The sequence below is a fragment of the Musa acuminata genome, chromosome BXJ3-8 (assembly GCF_036884655.1).
Source record: "Musa acuminata AAA Group cultivar baxijiao chromosome BXJ3-8, Cavendish_Baxijiao_AAA, whole genome shotgun sequence".
Taxonomy (NCBI): domain Eukaryota; kingdom Viridiplantae; phylum Streptophyta; class Magnoliopsida; order Zingiberales; family Musaceae; genus Musa; species Musa acuminata.
The window spans coordinates 48429312-48456851 of record NC_088356.1 but is presented as its reverse complement, the minus strand read 5'-3'; the positions used below and the strand labels follow the sequence as shown (position 1 = coordinate 48456851).

The 27540-nt window shown below is 42.1% G+C and overlaps 6 protein-coding genes across 8 annotated transcripts; 3 read left to right on the top strand and 3 right to left on the bottom strand.

Moving 5' to 3' along the window:
* Positions 1-4545: 4545 nt before the first annotated feature.
* On the bottom strand, positions 4546-5382 carry LOC135646022 (abscisic stress-ripening protein 5-like). Its single transcript, XM_065165077.1, has 2 exons — positions 5061-5382; positions 4546-4924 (listed from the first exon to the last, which is right to left on the bottom strand). The coding sequence occupies exons 1-2, from the start codon at positions 5310-5312 to the stop codon at positions 4736-4738; spliced, it is 441 nt and encodes a 146-aa protein (XP_065021149.1). The 5' UTR covers positions 5313-5382; the 3' UTR covers positions 4546-4735.
* A 1203-nt stretch (positions 5383-6585) lies between these two features.
* LOC103995855 (uncharacterized) lies at positions 6586-10316 on the bottom strand. Its single transcript, XM_009416573.3, has 4 exons — positions 9949-10316; positions 9723-9868; positions 9308-9426; positions 6586-6982 (listed from the first exon to the last, which is right to left on the bottom strand). Exons 1-4 carry the CDS (start codon positions 10167-10169, stop codon positions 6881-6883), a joined length of 588 nt encoding a protein of 195 aa, XP_009414848.1. The 5' UTR covers positions 10170-10316; the 3' UTR covers positions 6586-6880.
* A 213-nt stretch (positions 10317-10529) lies between these two features.
* On the bottom strand, positions 10530-13052 carry LOC135644833 (PI-PLC X domain-containing protein At5g67130-like). Its single transcript, XM_065162754.1, has 9 exons — positions 12924-13052; positions 12791-12856; positions 12584-12706; positions 12341-12478; positions 11831-11929; positions 11449-11752; positions 11143-11366; positions 10980-11066; positions 10530-10825 (listed from the first exon to the last, which is right to left on the bottom strand). The coding sequence occupies exons 1-9, from the start codon at positions 12927-12929 to the stop codon at positions 10676-10678; spliced, it is 1197 nt and encodes a 398-aa protein (XP_065018826.1). The 5' UTR covers positions 12930-13052; the 3' UTR covers positions 10530-10675.
* A 1199-nt stretch (positions 13053-14251) lies between these two features.
* Positions 14252-15886, top strand: LOC135644718 (uncharacterized). 2 transcript variants are annotated; one of them, XM_065162579.1, is made up of 3 exons: positions 14262-14843; positions 14931-15116; positions 15205-15886. In XM_065162579.1, the coding sequence occupies exons 1-3, from the start codon at positions 14364-14366 to the stop codon at positions 15487-15489; spliced, it is 951 nt and encodes a 316-aa protein (XP_065018651.1). In that variant the 5' UTR covers positions 14262-14363; the 3' UTR covers positions 15490-15886. The 2 variants fall into 2 exon arrangements, with proteins under 2 accessions (XP_065018652.1, XP_065018651.1); XM_065162580.1 differs by lacking the exon at positions 14931-15116 and having other exon boundaries at positions 14252-14843.
* A 1827-nt stretch (positions 15887-17713) lies between these two features.
* On the top strand, positions 17714-19387 carry LOC135581260 (uncharacterized). Of its 2 annotated transcripts, XM_065162153.1 has the most exons (3): positions 17714-17970; positions 18053-18649; positions 18739-19387. In XM_065162153.1, the coding sequence occupies exons 2-3, from the start codon at positions 18064-18066 to the stop codon at positions 19347-19349; spliced, it is 1197 nt and encodes a 398-aa protein (XP_065018225.1). In that variant the 5' UTR covers positions 17714-17970; positions 18053-18063; the 3' UTR covers positions 19350-19387. The 2 variants fall into 2 exon arrangements, with proteins under 2 accessions (XP_065018225.1, XP_065018224.1); XM_065162152.1 differs by having other exon boundaries at positions 17714-18649.
* A 1933-nt stretch (positions 19388-21320) lies between these two features.
* On the top strand, positions 21321-25395 carry LOC135644250 (uncharacterized protein At4g26450-like). Its single transcript, XM_065161724.1, has 4 exons — positions 21321-23407; positions 23545-23731; positions 23885-23933; positions 25343-25395. The coding sequence occupies exons 1-4, from the start codon at positions 21651-21653 to the stop codon at positions 25393-25395; spliced, it is 2046 nt and encodes a 681-aa protein (XP_065017796.1). The 5' UTR covers positions 21321-21650.
* Positions 25396-27540: the final 2145 nt, after the last annotated feature.

The following is a 27540-nucleotide window of genomic DNA, read 5'->3' as shown; positions in this document are numbered from 1 at the left end:
ACATCTGTATTAAGATATATATTTGGATTGGTGATCTGTTATAGTAGATAGATTTCCTAATCCTAATCATAATCAGGATATAGGAATCTGTATCCTTTGCTGAGGCTTTGGTTCTTTCTCGTCGCTTGCTTCGTCACTCCAATAACCGGCCTGCAAACACGTCCCGTCTCCGGTCCGATCAAGATCTACAGGACGGACCACCCGACGGCGATACTCCTACAAATCACCGTTCGATTTGCTTCAAAATTCGGGAACCCAATTGATGACGGATCAATTAGGGTTTGATTTGATCGCTTTGAGTACCAAAGAAGGCGACCAGTCCGGATGCCGAGTTATTGATCGCATAAGATAAGACCAACAGCAAAACATCTATATTCAGATATATATTTGGATTGGTGCTCTGTGATACTAGATAGATTTCCTAATCCTAATCCTAATCAGGATATAGGAATCCTAATCTTTTGCTGAGGCTTTGGTTCTTTCTCGTCGCTTGCTTTGTGACTCCAATGACCGACCTGCAAACGCTTCCCGCCTCCGGTCCGATCAAGATCTAAAGGACGGACCACGCGACGGCGATACTCCTACAAATCACCATTCGATTTGCTTCAAAATTCGGGAACCCAGTTGATGACGGATCAATTAGGGTTTGGTTTGATCGCTTTGAGTACCAAAGAGGGCGACCGGTCCGGATGCCGAGTTATTGATCGCATAAGATAAGACCAACAGCAAAACATCTGTATTCAGATATATATTTGGATTGGTGATCTATGATAGTAGATAGATTTCCTAATCCTAATCCTAATCAGGATATAGGAATCCTAATCCTTTGCTGAGGCTTTGGTTCTTTCTCGTCGCTTGCTTCGTGACTCCAATGACCGACCTGCAAACGCGTCCCGCCTCCGGTCCGATCAATATCTACAGGACGGACCACGCGACGGCGATACTCCTACAAATTACCGTTCGATTTGCTTTAAAATTCGGGAACCCAGTTGATGACGGATCAATTAGGGTTTGGTTTGATCGCTTTGAGTACCAAAGAAGGCTACCGGTCCGGATGCCGTGTTATTGATTGCATAAGATAATACCAACAGCAAAACATCTGGATTCAGATATATATTTGGATTGGTGATCTGTGATAGTAGATAGATTTCCTAATCCTAATCCAAATCAGGATATAGGAATCCTAATCCTTTGCTCACGCTTTGGTTCTTTCTTGTCGCTTGCTTCGTGACTCCAATGACCGACCTGCAAACGCGTCCCGCCTCCGGTCCGATCAAGATCTGAAGGACGAACCACGTGACGTCGTTACTCCTACAAGTCACCGTTCGATTTGCTTCAAAATTCGGGAACCCAATTGATGACGGATCAATTAGGGTTTGGTTTGATCGCTTTGAGTACCAAAGAAGGCGACCGGTCCGGATGCCGAGTTATTGATCGCATAAGATAAGACGAACAACAAAACATCTGTATTGAGATATATATTTGGATTGGTGATCTGTTATAGTAGATAGATTTCCTAATCCTAATCATAATCAGGATATACGAATCATAATCCTTTGCTAAGGCTTTGGTTCTTTCTCGTCGCTTGCTTCGTGACTCCAATGACCGACCTGCAAACGCGTCCCGTCTCCGGTCCGATCAAGATCTACAGGACGGACCACCCAACGACGATACTCCTACAAATCACCGTTCGATTTGCTTCAAAATTTGGGAACCCAGTTGATGACGGATCAATTATGGTTTGGTTTGATCGCTTTGAGTACCAAAGAAGGCGACCGGTCCGGATGCCGAGTTATTGATCGCATAAGATAAGACCAACAGCAAAACATCTGTATTCAGATATATATTTGGATAGGTGATATGTGATAGTAGATAGATTTCCTAATCCTAATCCTAATCAGGATATAGGAATTCTAATCGTTTGCTGGGGCTTTGGTTCTTTCTCGTCGCTTGCTTCGTGACTCCAATGACCGACCTGCAAACGCGTCCCGCCTCCGGTCCGATCAAGATCTACAGGATGCACCACGTGACGGCGTTACTCCTACAAATCACCATTCGATTTGCTTCAAAATTCGGGAACCCAGTTGATGACGGATCAATTTGGGTTTGGTTTGATCGTTTTGAGTACCAAAGAAGGCGACCGGTCCGGATGCCGAGTTATTGATCGCATAAGATAAGACCAACAGCAAAACATTTGTATTCATATATATATTTGGATTGGTGATCTGTGATAGTAGATAGATTTCCTATTCCTAATCCTAATCAGGATATAGGAATCCTAATCGTTTGCTGAGGCTGTTGTTCTTTCTCGTCGTTTGCTTCGTGACTCCAATGACCGACCTGCAAACGCATCCCACCTCCGGTCCGATCAAGATCTACAGAACGGACCACACGACGGCGTTACTCCTACAAATAACCGTTCGATTTGCTTCAAAATTCCCGCCTTCGGTCCGATCAAGATCTACAGGACGGACCACACGATGGCGTTACTCCTACAAATAACCATTCGATTTGCTTCAAAATTCGGGAACCCAGTTGATGACTGATCAATTAGGGTTTGGTTTGATCGCTTTGAGTACCAAAGAAGGCGACCGGTCCGGATGCCGAGTTATTGATCGCATAAGATAAGACCAACAGCAAAACATCTGTATCCAGATATATATTTGGATTGGTGATCTATTATAGTAGATAGATTTCCTAATCCTAATCCAAATCATAATCAGGATATAGGAATCCTAATCCTTTGCTTAGGCTTTGGTTCTTTCTCGTCGCTTGTTTCGTGACTCCAATGACCGACCTGCAAACGCGTCCCGCCTCCGGTCCGATCAAGATCTACAGGACGGACCACGCGACGGCGATACTCCTACAAATCACCGTTCGATTTGCTTCAAAATTCGGGAACCCAGTTGATGACGGATCAATTAGGGTTTGGTTTGATCGCTTTGAGTACCAAAGAAGGCGACCGGTCCGGATGCCGAGTTATTGATCGCATAAGATAAGACCAACAGCAAAACATCTGTATTCAGATATATATTTGGATTGGTGATCTGTTATAGTAGATAGATTTCCTAATCCTAATCCTAATCAGGATATAGGAATCCTAATCCTTTGCTCAGGCTTTGGTTCTTTCTCGTCATTTGCTTCGTGACTACAATGACCAACCTGCAAACGCGTCTCGCCTCCGATCCGATCAAGATCTACAGGACGGACCACGCGACGGCGATACTCCTACAAATCACCGTTCGATTTGCTTCAAAATTCGGGAACCCAGTTAATGACGGATCGATTAGGGTTTGGTTTGATCGCTTTGAGTACCAAAGAAGGCGACCAGTTCGGATGCCGAGTTATTGATCGCATTAGATAAGACCAACAGCAAAACATCTGTATTCAGATATATATTTGGATTGGTGATCTGTGATAGTAGATAGATTTCCTAATCCTAATCCTAATCAGGATATAGGAATCCTAATCCTTTTCAGAGGCTTTGGTTCTTTCTCGTCGCTTACTTCGTGACTCCAATGACTGACCTGCAAACGCGTCCTGCCTCCGATCCGATCAAGATCTATAGGACGGACCACGCGACGACGATACTCCTACAAATCACCATTCGATTTGCTTCAAAATTCGGGAACCCAGTTGATGACGGATCAATTAGGGTTTGGTTTGATCGCTTTGAGTACCAATGAAGGCGACCGGTCCGGATGCCGAGTTTTTGATCGCATAAGATAAGACCAACAGCAAAACATCTGTATTCAAATATATATTTGGATTGGTGATCTGTGATAGTAGATAGATTTCCTAATCCTAATCCTAATCAGGATATAGGATTATCTCTTAATCCTAATCCTAATTTGGATATAGGATTATCTCTTAATCCTAATCCTATGCAAGTTTTCAACCACGAACGTCGAGTCTCCCAGCAAGCTTTTGATCTTGTGATGACTTTAGTGAATCCATTTGGCATCGTTTTAGAACAAGAGTTGTTAATGGATCCAGATTGACCAATATCCTAATCGGACCTGATCCGATAAATAGACCATCTAAAATGATGCCAAATAGATCCTTATATCGTATTGGACGTATCATTCATTAGGTGGCAATCAGATCTGACATATTGGTATTTTGTTATTTTAATAGAAGAGAAGGGAAGATTGACGAGACAAAAATAAAATTACACAAGCGACTCTTTTTAAAATTTTGATAGCATACAACGATTAAAAGGACAAAGCATCCCATACTGACACGAATCTTAAAGAAATACACCTGTTATCGTTAAAGCTTTTGTCACGTGGATCGGATTCGGTCTTAAACCCGATAAGAGTTATTATTGGATCCAAATGGACTAATATCATAATCGGACCTGATCCGATAAATAGACTATCTAAAACGATGCCAAATGGATTATTGTATCGTATCAAACATTATTCTTTAGGTGACAATCGGATCTGACATATTAGTATTTGGTTACTGATATATTAGTATTTTATTATTTTAATAGAAGAGAAGGGAAGATTGGTCAGACAAAAAGAAAATTACACAAATGACTCTTTTTAAGATTTTAATAATATATATCGATTAAAAAGTACCAAGCATCGAATATTGACACAAATTTTAAAGAAATACACCGATTATTGTTGCACGTGATAAACCAGCGCTTATTTGGGATAATAAAACACCAAATTATCGAAGTAGCATAAGATGGATCATAAAGGGCATAGATACACATATAGCGCCCTCAGAAGAGGTGGTGGTGGTGATGTGTCTGTCCGCTCGCCTCCTCGGCTTCTTTCTTGGCATCCTTCTTCTCGTGGTGCTCATGGAAGGCATACCCTCCGCTGCCGACGGCCACCGCTGCAGCGATCTCCTCCTCGATCTTGTGCTTGTGGGCGTGCTCAGGGTCCTTCTTGGCCTCATGCTTCTCGTACTGTTGGATCACCATTTATTGTAAGTTCGACTTAGTCACATGTAGTCGACTACATAGTTCTTATGATGGTCTCCAAGAAAAAGGAAAAAGGATCAAGAAACCGATGTCTATGCAGTATGTGAAGAAAGAGGAGTACCAAGGCAAAGGCACCGGCGGCGAGGGCGCCCATCTCGCCGAGGTGCTCCTTGTGCTTGTGATGCTTCTCTTCCTTCTCGTACCTCTCGAACTCATCTGAAGCGGACTCGGCGACGGCGGTCTCCGTGTAGCCGGAGGTGTAGTCATCGCCGCTGGGGTTATAGGCGGTCTCCGAGTAGACCACCTCCTCGGAGGGCTTCTCCTCCTCCTGGCGGTGGTGGAAGAGGTGGTGGTGGTGCCTCTCCTCGGACATCTTTGGCACGAAGGGCTGTTGCTTGCGAAGTGAACCGAGTAGGATATGACCGCTGCTTGTGCACTGCGGATGGAGGGAGGGGGTGGGATATATATAGTGGGGGCGAAGCCGTGGGAACGGTCTGATGGAAGCAAGTGGGCTTCTGTGATCACGGATGTGGTTCGACCTTGCCGTCAAAAAGTGGAGATTTATCGAAGAGTGGTGGTGGTTGGGTTAATCACGAGACTTGCTGTTCGATCGTTTACCGGCGGGACAGTGAGATCGCTGTGAGTTTTAGATGACGACGTGATTGGCACCCCGATCACCCAATGATCTCGTTCTCGGGGCCGACGGGAGAAGCGTTCTTCCACGTGTCACGGAGAGGGACACGTCACCGTACGACCACGGAAGCCGACGCTGTGATCTGAGACACGACCAGAGACACGTCGAATTTACGTGTTATTCGTGACGAATTATTATGAGATCGTTTTTTTGTGAATGGAAATGAAAGAGGGTAGATATTTCGTGGTCTAATCCGTGGAAATTATGAACCGATATATCTGATAAAGCGGGGCCCAGGAAGACGACGGTGGGTGGGGTAATCCACGTCAACGATAGCGTCCACAAATAATGGACTAACGGATAGTGTCGGCGAGGGAATATCCACCGGCATCTTGGGTCACATTCGGGTCTTCGGATTCGGGTAAGGATCCGAATCATCATCATCATCGATGATCGATCTCAACCGTTCGTTTAATATCATCGTACCCGTGACACGTCTCACCTAACAATAACAAGTGGATCCGGTAACAGCGATCGATTAATTAAAATCTAGCGTGACGCCAACGGATCATACTGTGTGTTAGATATGTCGTTTAGTTTATGGATTTGAACATTTAATTTCTTTTCCTTTTTTGACCATTCATTCATCGGATCCATGCAAAATGAATAGAATCCTAATTCCCTGTTAAATCAAATAATATAAACACTGTTCTCTATGGTTAAAATTTCTTTTGACATATTAATCCCCAAAAAAGAATAATTTATAGTCAACTGTGGAACAGGGACCACGAAAAACATACAAAAAATCTACCACCTAATTTGCAAGTTGTCTACAAAAAAAAAAAAAAAAAACATGTCGGCAAGAACATGTCGGCAAGCGAAGCTTTCGCAGATAGAGGAAAGATACAGCTTTCTGCCTAATTATTTAGATCTAGAACTCTGTTCATACCAATTTCAACCTCTGGAACAAAAGTCTTAACTATAAATCATCCAGATATTGTTTTAATGCATATTTCATAGCAACTTATAAGATAATCTTTTATATAATTGGGTCATCCCAAGAACAGAAAATAGTACAAGTACAAACACATCCCCCCAGGCCAAGTGAAACCGTATCAGTCTGTTGTACAAGTAGCTGGATGTAACCTAGCTCGGTCTACCTGAACCCTACCGGACCAAGGGGTCATGCTGTGAATGTTCTACTACATGAAAACCAACAAAATTTAGGCAAGAGATAAGGATTAATCTTCTTTTCATTTCGGCCAACCTAATACACTTTCAGAAGGTTTAATAGACCCACTACACATCTAATAGAATGAGATGGTGTAGAGTAGTTTTCGCTTCTGTTGTCTCTCAAATGCAACAACAATGTCATCGATTGCATCTTCCCAGCAGTCTGCAGATTCAATCTGCACCACCATATATCTCTTATTAGCTTAATGATATTGCAAATCTCCATTTGGCATTTTCAAATGTAGGCATCAGTAATATTTTAAAAAATCTAAGCAACAGATTTCGATACCAAAAAAGGTAACAGTTATCAAGCAGTCTTTTCCCCGTATAGTAAGGAAACATCTGGTAGCTAAGCAAAAGTAAAAAAAAAATTATCATTGAACCCATAAGGAGAAACATTTTTTCACTTCCTTTCCAAAATCAGTTCTAAGTTCTCAAGAACAACTTTTTCCCTGAAATTACTTGAAACTGGCAAATGTACAGGCATGCTTACATGAAAGAGACATGGATACAAGATTTCAAAGGCATTTTTATTAAAAGAATCTCTTATGTTGATATTTTAGCTTATCTTTGGACAATTTTTGTGGTTCTCAGAGGCTCTTCTCCACTTTTGCATTTCTAGCAGCTCTTTCAACTGTGACACTTTGTAAGTTCATTGAATTGTTTTTTTCATTTATTTTAAGAAGCAAATTTTAACCAAAAGGATTCTTCTGGAGGCGATAGTCAAGTATATATAAGACTACATTACTTGCAAACTTTTGTCTTGTAAGAAAGACATTTATATGTTGTCCCCACAAAAAAAAGAGAAAAAAGAAATTTTGTTTGAACCACTTTGTGAATGTTTCTTCTCTATTTAAGACAACATGGGTCTACTTGTTTAAATAACAGGCCAATTTTCAATATGATTTTTCAAGAGGTTCTTTACTTTTTGCCTTTCCTATCCCCCTCCAATCTTCCTTAAAATAGCAAAATATTATCTACTTCAAATTATTTTTTTCCTTTTATAACAACAAACAAGACGAAGTATAAAGTATCCTTACAGATCTATTTATTGACGGAACCATGAACCTTAGCAGTCTAAACAGTCTCATAGACTGAAGTACTAGTCCAGTTTCACTCCTATAAATAAAAAAAGAAAGATGATAAATTATATATGTCTTCCATAATACCCGAGTCATTCAGGCCACTAGGAATGAATTGTAAAATGCAATACATTTCTTACATATACACAATGGAACAGATCACAAGTACCAAAGGAAGTTCTCTTTTAGATAAACAAAACTCTTTAGTTGATTCTGTGCAATGTTGAAAATTTTCTCAAAGTTACTATCAGCTCCATCTTTATATCCTAATCATGTGCACCTCTTCTCTGACTAGGATAAGGAAAGGATCTATGTGGAATAAGTAAAAGGTCTCCTTCTAATAGGATTAGGATTAGGTGTAAAATAAATTAAGACAAGCTGCTTTGACATAGTAAAATGCACTCAATAGTTGAATATTTATGCGCTCTTGCTAATAAAAATGTCATGAATTAAATTTATGGTTTTAGGTTCTTGAAGTACGAAGGTTTTTGGTTAACTTGTGGAATGGATTTTGGCATGCTGCTCGTCAACACAAACAAGTTGCTGCCATAGCAGAAAGAAGAAGGAAAAAGAAAAAGAAAATAACTCCAACAAAAAGTACACAGTCATGGTCATGATATAAACAACAACACCTCAAAGTTAAATGACTGATTTGGTCATTTTCAATCTAAAAGTGCCAGTTCAGTCTATTAAAAGACTTGTCCAATTATAAGGTGTGAAATAGGCCTCAAACAATCCTAAACATCACAAAACATGGAAAGACAGGCCAAAATGCACTCAACCAATGAAGAAGTCCTATTTAACTGGAAGAACACTTATACTGAGTGCCAGAAAACTGACACGTGAGAACTTTTAACTCAATAAAAGCCAAAACATCTGGAAATTATATATTTGATCATAGTTATATATAGTTCAAACAAACATAACTCTATACATGGAATATGGTAGCTTATCAGGGACCCCAGAAAGGCAATTGGGTTCATTGGAAACTTAACCAGAATTTTCTGAAAGAAAATGAATAATATAGTGGCTAATTAGAAGTGTGAAATGAGATTTAACTGTGACCTCAGAAAGATAGTACTGGTTGCCTCAACGAAAGTAGTTCGGTAATCAACAACCCATTAGTATAAGTTCCCTAATATATCATTTGTCCTCGAGTGGATACAGAATTCAGGTTGTCCATTTTTTATTTTGATAAGAATGACAAGGGAATACTTGAGTGAAGATTTTATGTGAGAACGGATAATTTTCAAAAGGAGACTTGCATAATCTCTCTCAACATAGAGTACCTGAACTTATTAAACTTCAAAAGGAGTATATCCAACACAGAAAGATACAAACATCCGGACATCTTTGGTAGCATTCAACATAAGCATGCATAGATCATTTGATATGTAAACCTGTGCATAAGATACTTACATCTTGACACAAATCTAAAGCGAGCTTGGCACCAGTGGCAGCTTCTTCATGGTTATCTTTTACTTCCAAGTTGATTATCAGAACACTTCTTATCACCTTCTGTTCCCGATTATTAAGATCTGTATTGACAATAAAAAATGCAAAATACTACTTTAATATGTTGCACAGCGATACACATTTATTATTTGTCATTAAAGCCAAAAGGCATTGATAATCGAAAACCCTGCTATAGTTCAATTGATCGTTAAAATCATGATAGATTAAAATGTAATTCTTAGCGTAGTGCTTGCAGTTGCATCATCATGAATTGCAATGTTCAGGTAAAGAAAACCCCCAAATCTGGCAATTTTGAACTCTTAACCCTAAATGCTTAAGCAAGAGTGCGGCCGTAGCAGAGAAAAGAGGAAAGACCGACCTTCGATGACGGTATCGAAGACCTTCTCCTCGAAGGTCATAACGACGTCGAAGCAGCCATCAGCAGCGTTGTCCTGCCACCGCTGCGGCGCATTCTTGACCCCGAGGTTCCTCTTGAGCATCGGCAGTATCCCATTTCGCTTGTACCTACACCCGACACCGACATCCAAAATCAGGGCTTCGCGATGGGGGTAAGGAGAGGGGTCGCGGGAAGGGGAGACGTTTACAAGTCGGGGTCTTTGCGGCGGAGTTCATCGTGCATGAACTTGTAGGGGGTGCCGAAGTCGTAGACGTTGGGCTCCCGCAGCGAGGGGCCGGGGAGCTTGACGTGCGCCCCAGTCCCGTAGGAAGAAACGTCGAAGCCCTGGCGCTTCAGCAGCGCGTGCGCCTCCATGCTCCGGTTCTGGTTCGACGAGCACACCATCGCGTACCGCAGCGTCGTCCCCATCCCTCACCTCTCTCCCCTCTCACTATCCCTCTCGTCCCCCTACTCCCTTTGCTGAGGCTTTGGTTCTTTCTCGTCGCTTGCTTCTTGACTCCAATGACCGACCTGCAAACGGGTCCCGCCTCCAGTCCGACCAAGATCTACAGGGCGGACCACGCGACGGCGTTACTCCTACAAATCACCGTCCGATTTGCTTCAAAATTCGGGAACCCAGTTGATGACGGATCAATTCGGGTTTGGTTTGATCGCTTTGAGTACGAAAGAAGGCGACCGGTCCGGATGCCGAGTTATTGATCGCATAAGATAAGACCAACAGCAAAACATCTGCATTCAAGATATATATTTGGATTGGTGATCTGCATGTGTTTTATGATCAACAACAATTGACAAGAAATACTTTCTGATAGTGTTCGTAGCAGCCATCAATTTCCTACGGTCTTTTACAAGTTGCCGAAACCATATTAAGCAACGGTGATGCTGCAATACAGGATTTATGGGTCGCAAAAGAGTCACAGGTCCATGGAGACCAACACGATCGTTAGCAACGATAAATACTGGAGCTGACTTGCAAGAACTGGAGAGCTTAATCTGCAGGAAGCTGAGGTTGCTGCAGCCCCGGGCTTCGCTGGATCATCACATACCCCGAATGAAGCATTAACCTGCGGAATAAGATATGGAGGAATTAGCTATCTCTGATACACAGAGTTACTGTTCCAGCAGACATATTAGTATCGTTTGGCACTGTAGATTTGATCTTAGATCACAATCATCGTCAGACACTGTTCCTGATCGTGAATAGGAAATGTGACTTACTTTGCAGTAGGCTATACTGTTGCATCCGCAAACCAGGTGCCCATTTGCTATATCTGTAGCTTGAGGGGCTCCACCTCCATCACTCCTCTGGAACAGAGATCACGAGGTCAGGGATAGCCACTAAATGATCTTTCCAACCCGATAAATGACATGCAGCACTTGCCTTATAGAAGTCTACAGCAATAAAGTTAGGCCAGCGATTAGCCGACGAACCGTGGCATGTACTCAGCATGCTCACAAGAGGAGCAGAATTGTGCTTGCACGCTGTTGCCATGTCTGGATTGGAAGGGAAATGGTTCATCAAAACCAGAGATCTCGACATCGCGTTCATGGGCAATGACTCGGCTCGGTTCGGGCAAGAACCTGCTTCCATTCCACCATCTCCGTCTGCAAAATTTCAAGCACCAGCATCCAATGATACAGAAGACTGCTGCTGAAGAAGACGAAGGGTTGGGTGATGATTCCTCACATTGGTTTTCCACAACGTATCTCCACTCGTACGCAATGCCTTCAGAGGCCTCTTTGGCAGCTTTAGAAGTGAACACCAGCAGGCGTTCGTTCCTGCTTGTCATGTCACCGAGCAGTGGCCAGTCTCCTCCATTCTTGGGCATTCTTTCAACAGGGAACCAATATTTCATCAGTCCGGAAGCATTGAAGACCTTTGTGAGACCCTTAGGGGATGTGACATAGTCTTCGATAAAGATTGTTATGACTTCTGAAGGGTTTGCTTCGAGAAATAGCTGGATTTCCTTGAGCACATCGATAGCAGGTTGCTGGCCATGGATCATCTCTAATGATGAGTATAATGAATGCACAAAAAATGGTTTAATTCTGTAACATCGACAACTTACAAAGGCAGTGAAGTTGAAACAGTTGCCACCGAAGGAATGGCACAACCAGATGTCGTTCTCAAAGTCATACATATCCAGCATTAAGCCCCTAACACCGTTCTGTATTGGTAAGAGTGCAGTATGCATGAGCAGAAGATGCATTAGCTACAATAGCAAGCAGAACTGAAGTATTCATACAGGTCATGCATGCAGAACACATCCGAACAAGAGCTTAATGCATTCACTGCACGTTCTAATTAGGTTCATATATAGGTCATGCTTTCTGTATATAAATTACTTGTATCAGCATCACGCAATTGCTTAGTGGAACGCTGTTAATCTAATTAGAACGCTGGTAAATGTCGTGTTACGTGCCGAGCATTTTGGCACGTCTGAGCGGTGGAACGAACGAACTCGTCCCACGCGCTTCGACTGGGCAACGGGGTAGCGGTTCCGGGCCACGCGCGACACCGGAGAGCGGGTTGATGACGACCCGCATCCGTCAAAGCAAAGCAAGATAGTGGCGCTTACGTTGAGCTGGCCGGTGACCGAGTCCTGCTGGTTCTCCGGGGCGATGACGGGCGTTCCGGTGCGCGATTGCTGGCCGAGTCGCGCGAACGAGTTGTGAGTCGTCAGCCACGCGTATCTATTGAACGGCAGCCCATTTCCCTGTGTCATAGTAGAGGAGAAAGAACTCGTCACCCATCGCCAAACATGTAAAGGGTGGCAACGAAGGATCGGTAACTGCGGCGGCAAGAGGGAGGAGATCAGGACCTTCGATTTGGGATCAGAGGGCTGGATTCGTGTACACCTGGGCCGGAGGTTGCCGTTGGCCAGACATGTCTCGCAATGCAGCCCGGCGTTGCAGTTCCCGTTGGACAAGCAGATCGAACCGAGCTGTGTGTTGCGGAGAAGAAGAAAACCCAAAGTGAAGAGGAGAGATGAAGAAAGGTGACGGAAGAGAAGAGGGTGGCAAAGAACCTGAGCAGCAGAAGACGAAGGAAGAAGGCGTGAATGGAGCAGTAGCAGCAAAAGCAGTGGCAGCAGCTGCAGTAGAGGGCTGAAGCTCTGAACCAAGATAGATTTGAGCGACAACAGAGATATAACAACATACCTGCATCACTGTGATCAACGATTACTGGATTACAGTCTTCTCTCTGCCCTTACGGAGCAAGACGGAAATGGAGACGCGAAGGAATGGAGTTTTTGGGAGGATGATGGCGTACTGCAGCTTTTGTCTTCCGAGTCACAGAGATGTCAGAGGAGAGAACATGTAATGAGATAATGTATGTCGTACGAGGGTGGCCAACCACATTTCCGAGATCTACAAAATTTGAACTAACGGGCACGAGTTTGGTCCCAAATGTAGCAGAATAGGGCGAAGTCGAATCAATGACACGTTGATCCATACAATTGTATCCAACCGGTAGTGTACAAGCACAACACACCACGGTTGGTGGACGGTTCGGAATCCCGTTTAAGGAAAGAAACACACGGTTATGTCGCGTAGATACTACACGTGAGTGTACTCTGATGCGTGACGTTAAAGGTCATATATATATATATATATATATATATATATATATATATATATATATATATATATATATATATAGTGAGGACAAAGAATTCCATTGTATTGGTTGAACAATGCGTTGATCGAACCATGCAAGACCGACACGGGTGAACAACGCGGTGAATCCGAAGAGGAGGAGAACCTTCGGGCTCGGTCGCCGGGGCCTACTCTCCGCCGGCGGCCTTTTATTGGCGCAGCTGTAAAGCCTGCGAGCGGTTCGCCATGTGCTCGGACTGTGGCGACACAGCTTCGTGGACTGTTACGAGTCCACGGCCGCTGTAGGAAGGCCTGCGGCCTGCAGCTGCCTACAGCCTGTGGCTGATGCCTGCAAGTTGTCACGTCCTGTAATGGGATACTGTTCGATCGATGATCAACGATTCTAATACGAGGGAAATTGATTTCCCCATGCATTGACAATTGACAGTGTGTGTATGCAGGCATGCAAGGAAAGAAGTGAATGGACACTGTTAGTGGCGCTCTACAAGGTCGAGTCTGCTCTCATGTGCAGCATTGACTTCATCGCATATAGTATGCAGAATCAACTCCAATCGCGTTCGTCGATTCACTTGCTATCAGTTCCACAATCTACGGCAGTGCTCACATGCTTCGATCACCGTCGCAATACAAGGAAAACAAAACATCATCTCCTCGTAGACCAAATAAATAATGTGCTGTCTGTCACAAGAAAAATGTTTCGTGGGGCGGATGGGGGGGAAAGAGGAATACAGCTAACCTGTGACCTGTCACCGAATAACTGCACGTGGGGTGTCACGCCGCGGTGACGGAAGCTAAGAACACAGACTAAATTACCAATACACCATTGCCACTGTAAACTAATGCCAAAACCCACAGTAAGGCACAAAAAGCGACAAAGTCCAGCGTTGGCACGCGGAAACTTCTCCGGCCACCGAAGAGGAGGGTAGAAATAAAAGGAGAAAGGAGGAGGAGGAGCCAATTGTGGGTTGCTGAGATCCAAAGATGCACGCCAAGACCGACTCCGAGGTCACGAGCATCGCGCCCTCGTCGCCCGCCCGGCCGGTGTACTACGTACAGAGCCCGTCGCGTGACTCCCATGACGGCGAAAAGACGGCAACGTCGTTCCACTCCAGCCCCGTCCTCAGCCCGGCCCACTCCCCCCCGCACTCCCACTCGTCCGTCGGCCGCCACTCCAGGGACTCCTCCTCCAGCCGGTTCTCCGGGTCGCTGAAGCCCGGCTCCAGGAAGATCCTGCCGAATGACGGGGCCGGAAGGGGCGGCCGCCGCAAGAGCGACAAGGCGTGGAAGGAGTGCGCGGTGATCGAGGAGGAAGGGCTGCTCGACGGCGAGGCGGACGACAAGGGCATTCCTCGCAGGTGCTACGTCCTCGGATTCGTCCTCGCATTCTTCGTCCTCTTCTCTTTCTTCGCCTTGATTCTGTGGGGCGCCAGCCGGAACCAGAAGCCTCAAATCGTCATGAAGGTGATCGCTTCCCCCTCATGTCTGTTCTTTTGATTCTCGTTTTAGAGTAGGAGAGAAACCGATCGCTGATTCCTCGCTCGAACACAGAGCATCAAATTTGAGAACTTCATCATCCAAGCCGGCACCGACGCGTCGCTCGTGCCGACGGACATGTCGACCCTGAACTCGACCGTCAAGTTCACGTACCGCAACACCGGGAGCTTCTTCGGCGTCCACGTGACCTCCACGCCATTATATCTCAACTACTACCAACTCACAATGGCCAACGGAGACGTAATCACCACCGCCACCGCCACCGCCCATCCCCTTTCTCTTCGCGCTTCTCTCGCTCATGCATCTTATACGTGTTTCTTCTGCGCAGATGAAAAGTTTCTACCAGTCAAGGAAGAGCCGCAGGGACGTCAACGTGGTGGTGATGGGCAACAAGGTGCCGCTCTACGGCGGAGGGCCGAGTCTCAGCAGCACCGGCGGCAAGACCGCGGGGCCCGTGAACATGACCCTGAGCTTCACGATCAGGTCACGCGCGTACGTGCTGGGGAAGCTGGTGAAGCCCAAGTTCTACAACAACGTCCAGTGCTCGGTCCTCATGGATCAGACCAAGCTCAACTCACCAGTCTCCCTCAAGAACTCTTGCCAGTACAACTGAGAGCCGAATGTAGATGGAGGCTTCTTCATGGTTGCTTTATTACTATTAGTTTCTTTCTTTCTTTCTTTCGAGTTTGGATCGTCAAAGTCTTGCAGATCTCCGATGAGCTCACATTTACCAGTCCGCTGCTCTCTCCTTCCTCGAGTGGGAGGACAGCTGTGGGACATGAGCTGTTCCTCTGCAGGAGGTCAGGGCTGAGGTTCCGTGACTTGTTGGCAAGGGCTATATCGAATGAGGTGGAAGTAACACCGAGTTGAGACTTGGTGGTATTCATGTCATGTGGGTTGATGTATGAATTATTTTTGCTAGCTTATGTATTTAGTATATAAAACAAATGATAATAAAATATACTGAGGAGTAATAATAATCTCGAGAAGGAATACCATTTTGTTGTTTATTTAGTTTTTTGTGATGTGAATTGAAGAAGAAGCCTTCCCACATATGAGTGTTAAATTATTAGCGTGGGAAGGAATCCCAAGTGCCATATACTTTAAAAGGCATAGGAAGTGACAACATCACATGTGCAACTTAATGCACATGTCATGAATTAAGCTTTTTCTTTTTATTCTCATTGGTAGGTGGTTGGATCTCCTCGGCCCAACCTCATATGATGGAACTGAAATAGGCTAAGCTGACATCGACTTCAATTTTCTTATATATATATATATATATATATATATATATATATATATATATATATATATATATATATATATATATATGAAATTTTCAAAAAAAAAATCCTTTTTTTGGACTCTCTTTTTTGGGAAAGAGTTCTCCATTTTAATTTCTTTTAATAATATCATCATTTTTTCTTAATAAATGAGATATTCTATGTCAATGTATTAACGGGTCTATGTTTAATTTAAATCATTGATTAAAATACTTAAGTTAAAATTAATAAGATATTTATAAGTCAATATTAATCTTATTCGGTGGGACTAATTGATATACTCTCGGTCTAAATAATAGTATTTTTACATTGTGTTATTATATTTTCAGTAATATAAGAAAAATAATATACTATAATATAAAAATATTTTGTTATAATACTTTTGTATTACTTTATAATAGTCTTAGTATTATTTAAAATATATTATATTAGAATAATTTTATACTGTATTATAGTGTTTTTCTAGTATTATTGAGAACACTATAAACTATAACATGTAACATAGTTTAAAAATACTATAAACATAATATTTTATAAAATTTTACATAAATATTATGTTGTAATATTTTTATAATATGTTGCATTGTTTTTCTGATAAGCTGGTTTAAGAATTCTAAAAATAAGGAGTTCTGATTAGAAAACCAATCTTGAGTGAGGTGAGAAGATAATTTTGTTCCATCCATTAGAACATAAATTGTCTATCCCGAGTGAGTTAACTGGTCAATAATTTTGTTTGATCTAAATCAGTCATTAAAATGTTTAAGCAATATAACTCGGTAGCTCCCATGAGTTCTTTGAATCCAATCCACGAGTTTAATGAGTTAATTAACTAATAATTTCGTTTAATCTAAATCATTAATTAAAATATTTAAATTAAAATTATCATAATGTATTCATCAAGCTCATGCAAGTCAAATCATAGTCATTACTCATTTTTTATGTCAGACTAAATGAAGTGCGACTAATATACCGCTGTTGTAAAACCATAGTTGAGTTGTGAATTTTTACTCGTCTAGAATTTTTACTCATTTGCTTCCAGTAATCTGCATCTTTCATCTGTTTTCCGGAGTCCATGAAGGTTTCCAAGGTGGAAGACAACCCTGTTGTTGTCAGATGATGAACTTCCATGTCCTTCGGTTCCTGTTCTCAGCTATTCACATGTTTCTGATGCATTCTCGCGTTGCGGGTGACCTTACTGAACTCTTATCCATTACGTTTCTGTCATCGATGTTCATCCCCTACCTCCGGGATCGCATTCATCTCCCTTACCATGACTGATGACCACATGCCTCTGTCCTATAAATGGGTTCAGAGACTGCTGTGTCCTCTGGTGAGCACGACATAATGTTAATGGAGTCATGCCAAAGGGAAAGCTGGGAGTTGGGTCTCTCTTCCCATCTTCCCCGCATGACAACCCAACAAGTGTACTTCTTACTCTTTGGTGACAGCACAATACCACATCTCACTCTATTCAAATTTACTAGCCGTTCTGGATTTAAACCGTGGGCTGCTTTTGCTTGTTCGAAGGCAAGATTTGGGGGCTCATTGAGCTAAATCTGAGTGATCGATGAACGATAACCATGGCCTGTCCTGATGCAGAAACAGTAGTTCTGAGGAAGAAAAGCTTACTGTAGATCTTTTGTTGCTATCCATGTTTAATGCAGCAATAGGTGAGCACATGATCCCTTTCTTTGCAGAAAAGAAGGCTATCATGGCTCATGACCAATGACCATCATTTCCTGGTCTCAGTCCTCACATTCTACTGTTCCTTTTGCCGGTAGAGTTGTCGCAGCAAGCAGCATCACAAGGTATGCATTTTGATCGATACAAGCAACACTTCCCTCTAAAATACAAATACCATCTGATCCCAAGGGAGTAGAACCACTTCAGGCCTCTTCTCCATGGGAGAAACCACAAGAAACCAAGCCCCTTGTGCGATGGCAGAGACAGGTGAAGCCAGGAGGAAGCTCAAGAGAAGCAACAGAAGCAAGAAGCAAGAACAGAGGAGAGCCAAGAAGTCACCGGCTTGGAGAGCCCTGAGAAACTTATTCTCGTGTAAGGATCAGAGAGATGCACGAGGGAGGAAGAAAGGCAAGAAGAGGGACAGCACGAGTGAGACGAGTCAGGAAGCAACCACAGCCGCTGCAGTGAATCCTTGTAATACTTCTAGCAGATCCCTGAGATCTCCTTGCAAGGATGTCAGTGGGGATATATCCACTTCCTTCGCTTCTTATTCATCCGCCTCTATCGTTGCCTCTGCTACTGCGTCTTCTTCATCATCATCCTCTTCTTCTGTCGGAGGATCTCTTACTGGAATGCACCTGAGGAGGCTTTCTGGGTGCTACGAGTGTCATGTGATGGTTGATCCCATTAATGGACCATCCAGGGATCCTTCCATGAGGGTTTCAATCTGTTCTTGCCCGCACTGCGGGGAGATATTTGTGAGGCCTGAGTCTTTGGAGCTTCACCAGGCGGTCAGACATGCAGGTAAAAACTCTCTTCTTTACATTTCATTACACCTTTCCTCACAGATCTCTACGATGTATGACCTCTGCGTTCTCCATTCTCTGCAACAGTATCAGAATTGGGTCCTGAGGACACCAGCAGAAACATCATCGAGATCATTTTCCAGTCAAGCTGGCTCAAGAATCAAACTCCAGTTTGCAAGATAGACAGGATCCTGAAGGTCCACAACACCCCGAAGGCCATCACAAGGTTCGAAGACTACAGAGACTCCATCAAGACCAAAGCCGACAACAAGCTCGCCAAAAAGCATCCGAGGTGCGTCGCCGATGGGAACGAGCTCCTGAGGTTCCACTGCACCACCCTCGCGTGTTCCCTCGGCTTCAACGGCTCCACCAATCTGTGTCAGTCGATGGAACGCTGCGACGTGTGCAGCATCATCCGAGACGGGTTCAAGCTCGATGAGGCCGGGAAGGTCCAAACCATGGCGACCAGCGGGAGGGCGCATGACATGGCTCGCGTAAGCTCGTCGGACGAGGAGAAGAGAGCGATGCTGGTTTGCAGGGTGATCGCGGGGCGGGTGAAGAAGAAGAGTCAAGATGCCGTCGATGAGTTCGACTCGGTTGCGGGTTCTGCAGGAACGTACTCCAACATAGATGAGCTGTTTGTGTTCAGCCCCAAAGCCATATTGCCATGTTTCGTGGTGATATATACAGGTTTTTAGTGTCATCACCGTATGTCATGGTTCTTTGCTTGGATTCATTGTCTTGTGCATTTTGTGTTGTGATGTCGAGGTTTCTGGTGTCATCATCATTGCAAGTTCTGCTTCTTTATGTGGATTCATTGTTCTGCTGCTACCTATCTCGATAGGCAGCTTTCTTCGTCAGTAATTATATATGGAGATGACTCTGGTGACACAACTGACCAAATAATCGTGAAATAGGAACAGAAATCTAATTTTGTTGGTGTTGTGTAGCATTAAAAGAACCTCAAATATAGAGAGAGATTGGTCGGAGAAGCATTCGACGGATGTGGCTTTCCAAGTGTCTTCATCTGAACAGTAGTTCTACTTGTGTGTTGGTGGAGATAAAGCAGAGGCCAACAAAAAAAGTATCAGACAGACATCCAACTCGTTTGTCTTGTCTCTGCCCCTCTGTTCGACCCAACAACTGTGCTCATCTAATTTATGGTACAAACAGTGACTCCATTGCTGCAGCTTGTTTCAGAGAAAGTGAAACAAAGTGGGGAATCATCTGATAAAGAAGTCAAAGAACAGGCTGCATACTGTGCGCTGCTAATCTGGCTGGGTAAAAGTAGCTGTGACATGGTTAAAAGACATGCATCCGTGTATGGGACAGCTCAATGTGTGCAAGCTTTGGTTTTGTTGGACCCAAATTTGCTGGTGCTACAGAGGCCATGGTCTTCACCAACATTTAGAATGAATATTTCTCATAAATATATATATAATTAAAAGGTATTCAGGGATTTTATTTTTTTGGCAATATCATCACATTATCGGATCTCATCGAAAGTGAATAATGTAACCGGAGAATGAACATGTTCACAATAAACGCAGTTTCTGAAATCAAAGACATGGCTTGAATGCTGCATAATGAGAAACGAGACACAGAAATAGGTTTTACTCATAAAAAGTCAACATTCTAATCCTGCATTTGCAGGAGAGTCCACGATTAGTCAATGGCCTTAGCATCATCCGAACTGTAATCCTATATGGTCATTGCAGCTTCTTGTATCACAAGTTGGAAATATTTCTCATCGAATCAATTTCTTATTCCAATTTGTTTTCTTTTTCTTTTGATTTTGTTTTTATAATATCCACACAGGGTTATCTTGAATTTTACCATAGCTTGCTGGATATAAACTGGGAGTTGGTTGGACTAGGGGATTTATAATATAAACTAAATCATGATGGTTTCGTCAGTGAAATTAAAAAGGAAGACTTATGTTATGTTATTGTATATGGTGTTAATGATCTATTTCTGCTTAAGCAAATATATGTGAATCATCGAGATATGCTCTTCTACAAGGTTTTTTCTTACCATATTAGAAAAATTTAAATGATATAATATTTTTTTTATTAAAAAGTTTAATAATTATATAATTAATTATATCGAAGTCAGACGATTCGTCATGACATAATATTATACCTCACATATATCATGTCATAATTAGATTACGTAGAATCTGTGATATCTCGACTCATCTTAGATATAAAATTAATATAATTTATAAAAAATAAATTTTAATTTAAAATTTTAAACAGTGATTTCAACTTAACAAAATTGACGATCCAATCAACTCAACCGAGATTAAATAGAGTTTATCTTTATTTAGAAATTAATTTTTATGATATGGAAACACAAAAACGACTATAAAAAAAATCCAAATAAGACGAATTTTCTTTTGTTGTTGTTGTTGTTGTTGACATAACGTGTGATATGAAACAGTCTTTGCGTATGCTTTCCACCTTTCTTTGATACGTATCTGCGCCAGGAAAACCGGTAAGTCGTTGAGTTGTTCTCGCTCTCTCACGATGCTCACTTTTACTTGTCCAATTATAAGGCAGGTAATCGAACGTCTTGGCCGGAAAGAGTAAGAGAGTTTTGTCATGACACCTCGTCGGCCTAGGATTACTTATCCTCTCCCGAGGCGTATGCTAACTCCCTTCCTCGGTTCATTCGATATTGGAGGGGCTTCGATCGGAGACCGGACTCGGAACGATCGGAGGTCGAATTTTAGGGCTTTTTGACCTTTTCCCCGGACCATCCAGCTGAATCTTGAGCGGTTCTACGCGGGATTCATGGGTTTTCGGCGTCTATTTGGGTTTTTGATCCAACGAAATCGGTGAGTCCTTCGGATTGGAGCCCAGCGACGGTTGATTCGTTCAGCGAACTAGGGCTTTTCTTGAGCCCTAATTGTTTAACATCTCGGAGCTCGTCATTGGGAGATCGATCCATCACTTTCTTATTTGTTCTGCAAGTGATTGGTACAAGAACCGAGAAAAATGCAGCCCAAGTATCGGAACCCCAGGGATGGTTTCCGGCCGGGTTCGCCGTTCGGTCGTAATCGTAGTCGTGGCGGCTTCAGCCGCAGTTACTCGAAGCCCCAAAGCCCTCCTGCAAGCAAGCTGGAGATCCTAATGGAGGCTGGCCGGCTTGCGGCCGAGTACCTGGTGTCCAAGGGCGTGCTTCCCGCGAGCTCGCTCCCCAGTGCCATGTCCAAGAGCGGCCTTCAAGAATTCAGAGGCCAGGGCCGGGAGAACCCATCTGCTCCTCCGCCGTTTAGCGTAGGCAGGACCTCGGCCCTTGCCCGGCTGGGGGACGCGGGTTCCGATGTTGGGTATGGAAGGAAAAGATTCAACGACGACTACGATCGAATGGGGTCAAGGAAGAATGGTAGAGGCAGGAAAAGATCAGGGTTCTATAACAGAGGGTATGATGGTCCGGATTGGGGTAGAGAGAGGAAAAGAAATGGGCCGTGGAACGAACGAAGCAGAGACTATTCTGATAGTATGGAAGAGGACAACGATGACTTTGCCCCTGGGTATCGTAGAGATCGGCTAAGCGGGTACGAGGAAGTGGGAAGCAGTATCGCTGAAAATGAACAGCACTCGAAGGGAGAAGTGGTGGGTGAATCGGGTTCAGAGCTTGATGATGCTGGATCGAAGGCGAGCTCAAACAGTACCAGGAAGGATGTTCCCGCCGAAGTGGATGCCAATGAGAACAAAGGGGCAGACGAAGTGTTGGCTTCAAATTTAGAAGCTGGAGGAGTTAAGAGTGGTAAGCATGATGAGTTAGAGAAAAAGATTTCCACGGAAGAGTACTCAACCGTGAAGCCTGATGGAGTCGAGGAAGGCGTCTCCTCTGTCAGCAATGATGGCAGTGATCTATTGAAGCTCAGTGGTTTTCCAAAAGTGCCAACGCGACCGCGGTCATCACTGTCACATAAAGGTCCTACAGATGACCATTGCCTCAGTACTGATGGTGGAAACAAGATTGAAGTTGTTCCTAAAGGAGATTTTGAGATGGTTATAGATGATGTTCCAACTGATGGCTTCTTAAAAGAATCGCATGTGGATCACTCTGACCATTTGAAATGTGAAGAACAAGCTAATTCTGGTGATGCTGATATCAAATCCTCTAAAGAAACAATAGAGTCTCCCTGTGAGCCACAGATGAACCTCCTGCGTTCAACATCATCTGCTATGATGGTAGATGTAGGGAAGGAGGATAAGTTTGCTAATCATGTGAGTCAAGAGGAGGAACTTGAGAAACAAATTAACTCATCTTCGCCTACTGCATCTCAGCAAAATCAATTCTCTCAGCTTGATGGCTCTAGACAAACTCAGGCTAGCCTGTTCATGGAGATGCCACCTCAGAGTGAAGAAATGGAGGCAATCGATCAATTGAAACAAGTCACTGCCAATTTACCTCCAAAAGTTGAAGCTCAGTCATTCACGGAGATGGAAGATTTAAAGCAAAACCAACCAACTTCATTTAAAATCTGTGATCTGAACCTAATGGAAGCTCCTGAGATAACTGAGATTCCCAGTGATCCTCTTTTGAATGATTGTAATATTTCAGCTCCTCCTCTGGAAACTGAGAAACAACTTTCGGTTGATTTTGGCCTGTCGATAAATAGCAAGGCCAAAGTTACTTATGACTTCAACCGTCTTTCAGGTGATGACAAAGTGATTCCAGTAATTGATTTGGAAGATGATTCTCCAATTGAAGTGAATGCCTGTAATCCTTCGAAGGCCAAGTAAGGTTTTTTCGTATAGCTGGTCAATTTGTGGAATGTTTGATATTTCTATGCCATTTGTTCTTGAATTTATTAGACCTTAATATTTGTGCTCTTCCCTCACTAGATGAGTTATTCCTGATGTGGTAATAAAGCAGGAACGAATTGATATATCCTGTAGAGAATGTTATGAACCACACAACACATTCAGATGACCTTCCTGTCATTCAGGACAGCTACAGTCTAGCCATTTCTGACTACCTGGGAGCTGATATGTCATGCAGCCCATCAGTACAAGCAGACCTTAATAACCTTCAAGTTGGAATTGATCTTCATGGTGCTGAGGTATATGCATGGCTTGTTAACAGAAATCCTGTTCTTCAGATTAAATTCTTCTTCTGCTAGTTAGTCTCTTGAAGATAATCTTTCTGTTCTTTCATATAATCCTGTTACAAATATAAATCTGCTATTTTTTTTTTCCTTTTTGTCTGTTTTTAGGGGTTTCCTGGTGTTGATGATTCAATATATGGATCTCTTGGAGATATAGGTTTGTATTATTTGCTGCAGTTTTTGTTGTTTTCTATACAAATTATCATTTTTCAGAAGTTAACTTTGATTAGTGCAATTAATTCACTGCTATTTTTTGTTTCCCCCCCCACAAAATTAGTCTTTTCTTAGCAGTTAGCTTTTTTATTTTTGCAATCATTTGAATTTTGAAAGTTCTTTAACATATTAAAATTCAAAGTTATTACTACTGTTGGATGTTCATGAGATTTTTCTTTTCATGAAATAGAAGGCAAAGCCATTTAAATTTTGTAGATAAGATTAGAGCTAACATTTTGGTACAACACAAAAGCTAGGGAAAAAACTTGGAATGAGAAGTAGTCCCCTACTCTGTCTTCCTTCATCTCAGTTCCAGTGCTAAGTGGGACTTGGGGCTAGATTCCACTTTCAAATCCAAATATGAAAGTGCCAGGTGCCGAAATTGTATCTTGAGCCTTGCCTAATCCATCTAGAAATCCTGGTTGACCTCGGAACACCTCAAATGCCTGCCATGCATATTAATCTTCCTACCATCTGAGTGAAAGTAAGCCTTGTCACATGCATCTTGTAGCGACACACTGCAGCACGAGGCTGTCCAAATGGCCAATCATGTAGGATAGTCATGATTGGAGCTGAAACCCACCTTGACTTAACCAGTTACATAGTCGATGCGGGCAGTTCAACTGGAGAGTTTTGCTAAGGTTGAGTTCAAGTTCAGTTTCCTTCGCAATAGTCTTTTAGTACATGTACATAAACAACCCATATGTTAACTAAATACATGCAAGACTAACACGAGTGCAACTAACTACTAAGTGCTGTCAAATTCTGGTTCACTATCTGTGTACAGTATCTTAGTAGGAATCAATTGTGAGGTTGGGTCATGGATTACAGTGAGGTTGCTCTTTTCACAACCAGGTGACCACGTTTCATGAAAATAGCAGCTTGAGGGGTCCCTAGACCCAACCTCGGTATAGAGTCTCGTATACTAGGCAATTTTCAAAATTCTTGTCATTTGAAAACCTATGTCAAATGTTGTAAAGATAAGCCATGCCAAAAACATGTTCAAGTATGTTCACATCATAACACTAGGTATGCCAGATCATCTGAATTGGGTTAGGCTGAATTTGCATATTGGCACAAACATTTCCAAGCTCAATTCATAATGGTTTCGAAATACTTGTTACGGTAATAAGCTAGTGAAAACGGAGTGTATTTACTGTTGTACTTTATTATTTATTCTCTCTCTTTTTGCTTGAGGATTCATCTGATGTGTGGTTGTATTCATTGCAAATTGCTTTACATGAATGATTAAGTTTGGATATTGAAGCATATTAGATAGTTTTCCAAGTTTGTTTTAAATGTTTGCTACACAACATTTTGTTTTATAATTTTAACAATATTTTTCACTTGTAGGATTCATGGAGGTCTGGGACCAGCCAACACAAGATTATGAGAAGTTCTTTTGAACCTTTAACTGTGTTGTGGCAATTTAAGTAAGGCTGCTTATTACTTATCCTCCAGCCAGTATCTGGATTTCAAACATCTAGGATTTTAGACAATAAATAGCACATTGATGTATCAACTATCAGTTGCTGTGTCCAGTATCTAAACCACATGTCACAAAGTTGTGTTCTGCTTTTGTTGTCTGCTGCTTTAAATTCCTGCCATTAACTTTGTCCTTACCTTGTGAGAATGGTTGTTTTGTACCTTGTTCAGTAACTTCTGTTTGCCTGTTTGAGGAGAGGCTTTCATCTAATTCAATAGTCTATTGTTTGATGATGAAGGTTAACATTGATTAACTTAATTGTGCTCTATGTAGCTAATATTGCTGAAGTATCATTATCAGTTGATGTTTTATCTCATTATATTTCCAGATGTTCTTTTTCCCACTAATCTTATGTTTAGTGCTAGATTGGCTTGCAGTTGGTAGATCCTTGTAACACATCTAAGTTCGATTTCTAGTATATTTTATCAAGATAAATTAGAAATTCTAGAGGTTGCCTCTTGGCTTTCCAGGGAAAGGAAGTGAGAATGAGACGACACAAGTATGAAAATTTTGTAAAGAAGTGGATGACTAGTGTTCAAAGAATTGGCATGCGAAACCATATAATGAAGAGTGAATGGAACTTTTTATTGCTGTTAGAAAGGTCCATGAAATTTGAACCAAGTCTTTTACTGGATTGAATGCTCAAGGATATAAAGATTTGTGTTGCATTAGGTTGGTCAAATTGGACAATGTGTAATAAAAACATCAGATTTGAGATAAAAATAATTAAAATATTAAAGGAACCTAAATTTGGGGAAAAATTAAAATTAAAAATAAAAAAAACTTAAAGCTTGTTATTTTCCTCAACTTTTGAAACTACAACAGAAAGTTAAAGAAAAACTACTCAATTTTCTAGATAAAATCCCCTAAATGTTCAATTTATGAATTTTGAATTTCACCAAAATTTCCAACTTTCTATTTTCATCTTTGATTACTTGTGAAAAGAAACTCTAATAGTCTAGCTCTGGCTAATCATGTATCATATATTGAAACATCAGACAAAGATCATCAGGAGCTACTTATTGTCATATATAAAATTTATGCCTAAAGATTACTAAAATGTAGTTTTTTTATGACATTACTGAAATCTAGCCTTCTGAAGATGATTATATTTTTCTAAATCTGCCTTCATTGTGTACCATGACATATACAAAAATCCTTGATGTTGACATGCTGATCAGTAGTACATGCATGTTTTTTTATTGTGTTCTTAACCCTGTTTTATTTGCTTTTTTCTCTTTAAAAAAAGAATAACTGAGTACCTCCTCCATTTTTGGCAGCCATATGGAGAGGTGAATCTCTTATAAATAATATCACCGTCCACCTTCATTGAAGAAGCCATCTAACAATTAACATCTGAAGTGTCAATGAGTTGTTCCCATACTGTGCTAAACTTCTCGAGCTGATTGGACCAATTCAGGATAAAACCAATGATCCTGGAATCAATTTGCTGAACTAGTGTAAGGGTTCACCAGAGGTATTATTTTGTGCCAACTAAATTGCCCAGATCCATAAAGGAGTGGGACCAACTTAAGGACATATACATGGTAACAAAGCAACAGGATGATAACAGAAGAAAGGGTAAGAGAACGTTATTCGGACAGAGTAGAAGAATTTGATGTGGTAGACATTTCTTTTTTGTTATGATGGACAATTATGTCTAAGGTTTGGTAAATTGTCGAAGAGGATTGGTTAATTGAAGCCTCAACCGATAAGATTCATGAGCTGGCAATAAGAACATTTATATTCCATGAAGAGCTGTCGGTACCTAAACACATGGTTCGGCTGAAGGAAGAGGTCTAGGATCACACATTTGACCATTGTTCTTAGTTGTACCATGTTGCTTTAGAAACTGAAGCAGAACTTGGATGTTTCACAAGACCAATTGTTATATGTTTCTACAATGGAAAGTCAGACATGGTGCATAATTAACCTGAAAGGCAAATAGTTCTTGCAGAGGACATTCCTACATCTATTGAGCGTGAATGTTGCCTAGGCAATCTACTTAGAACGGATTGATAGTATTTGAAGGCAAATATAGAGAAGCTTGGCTTACCAGGCTGTT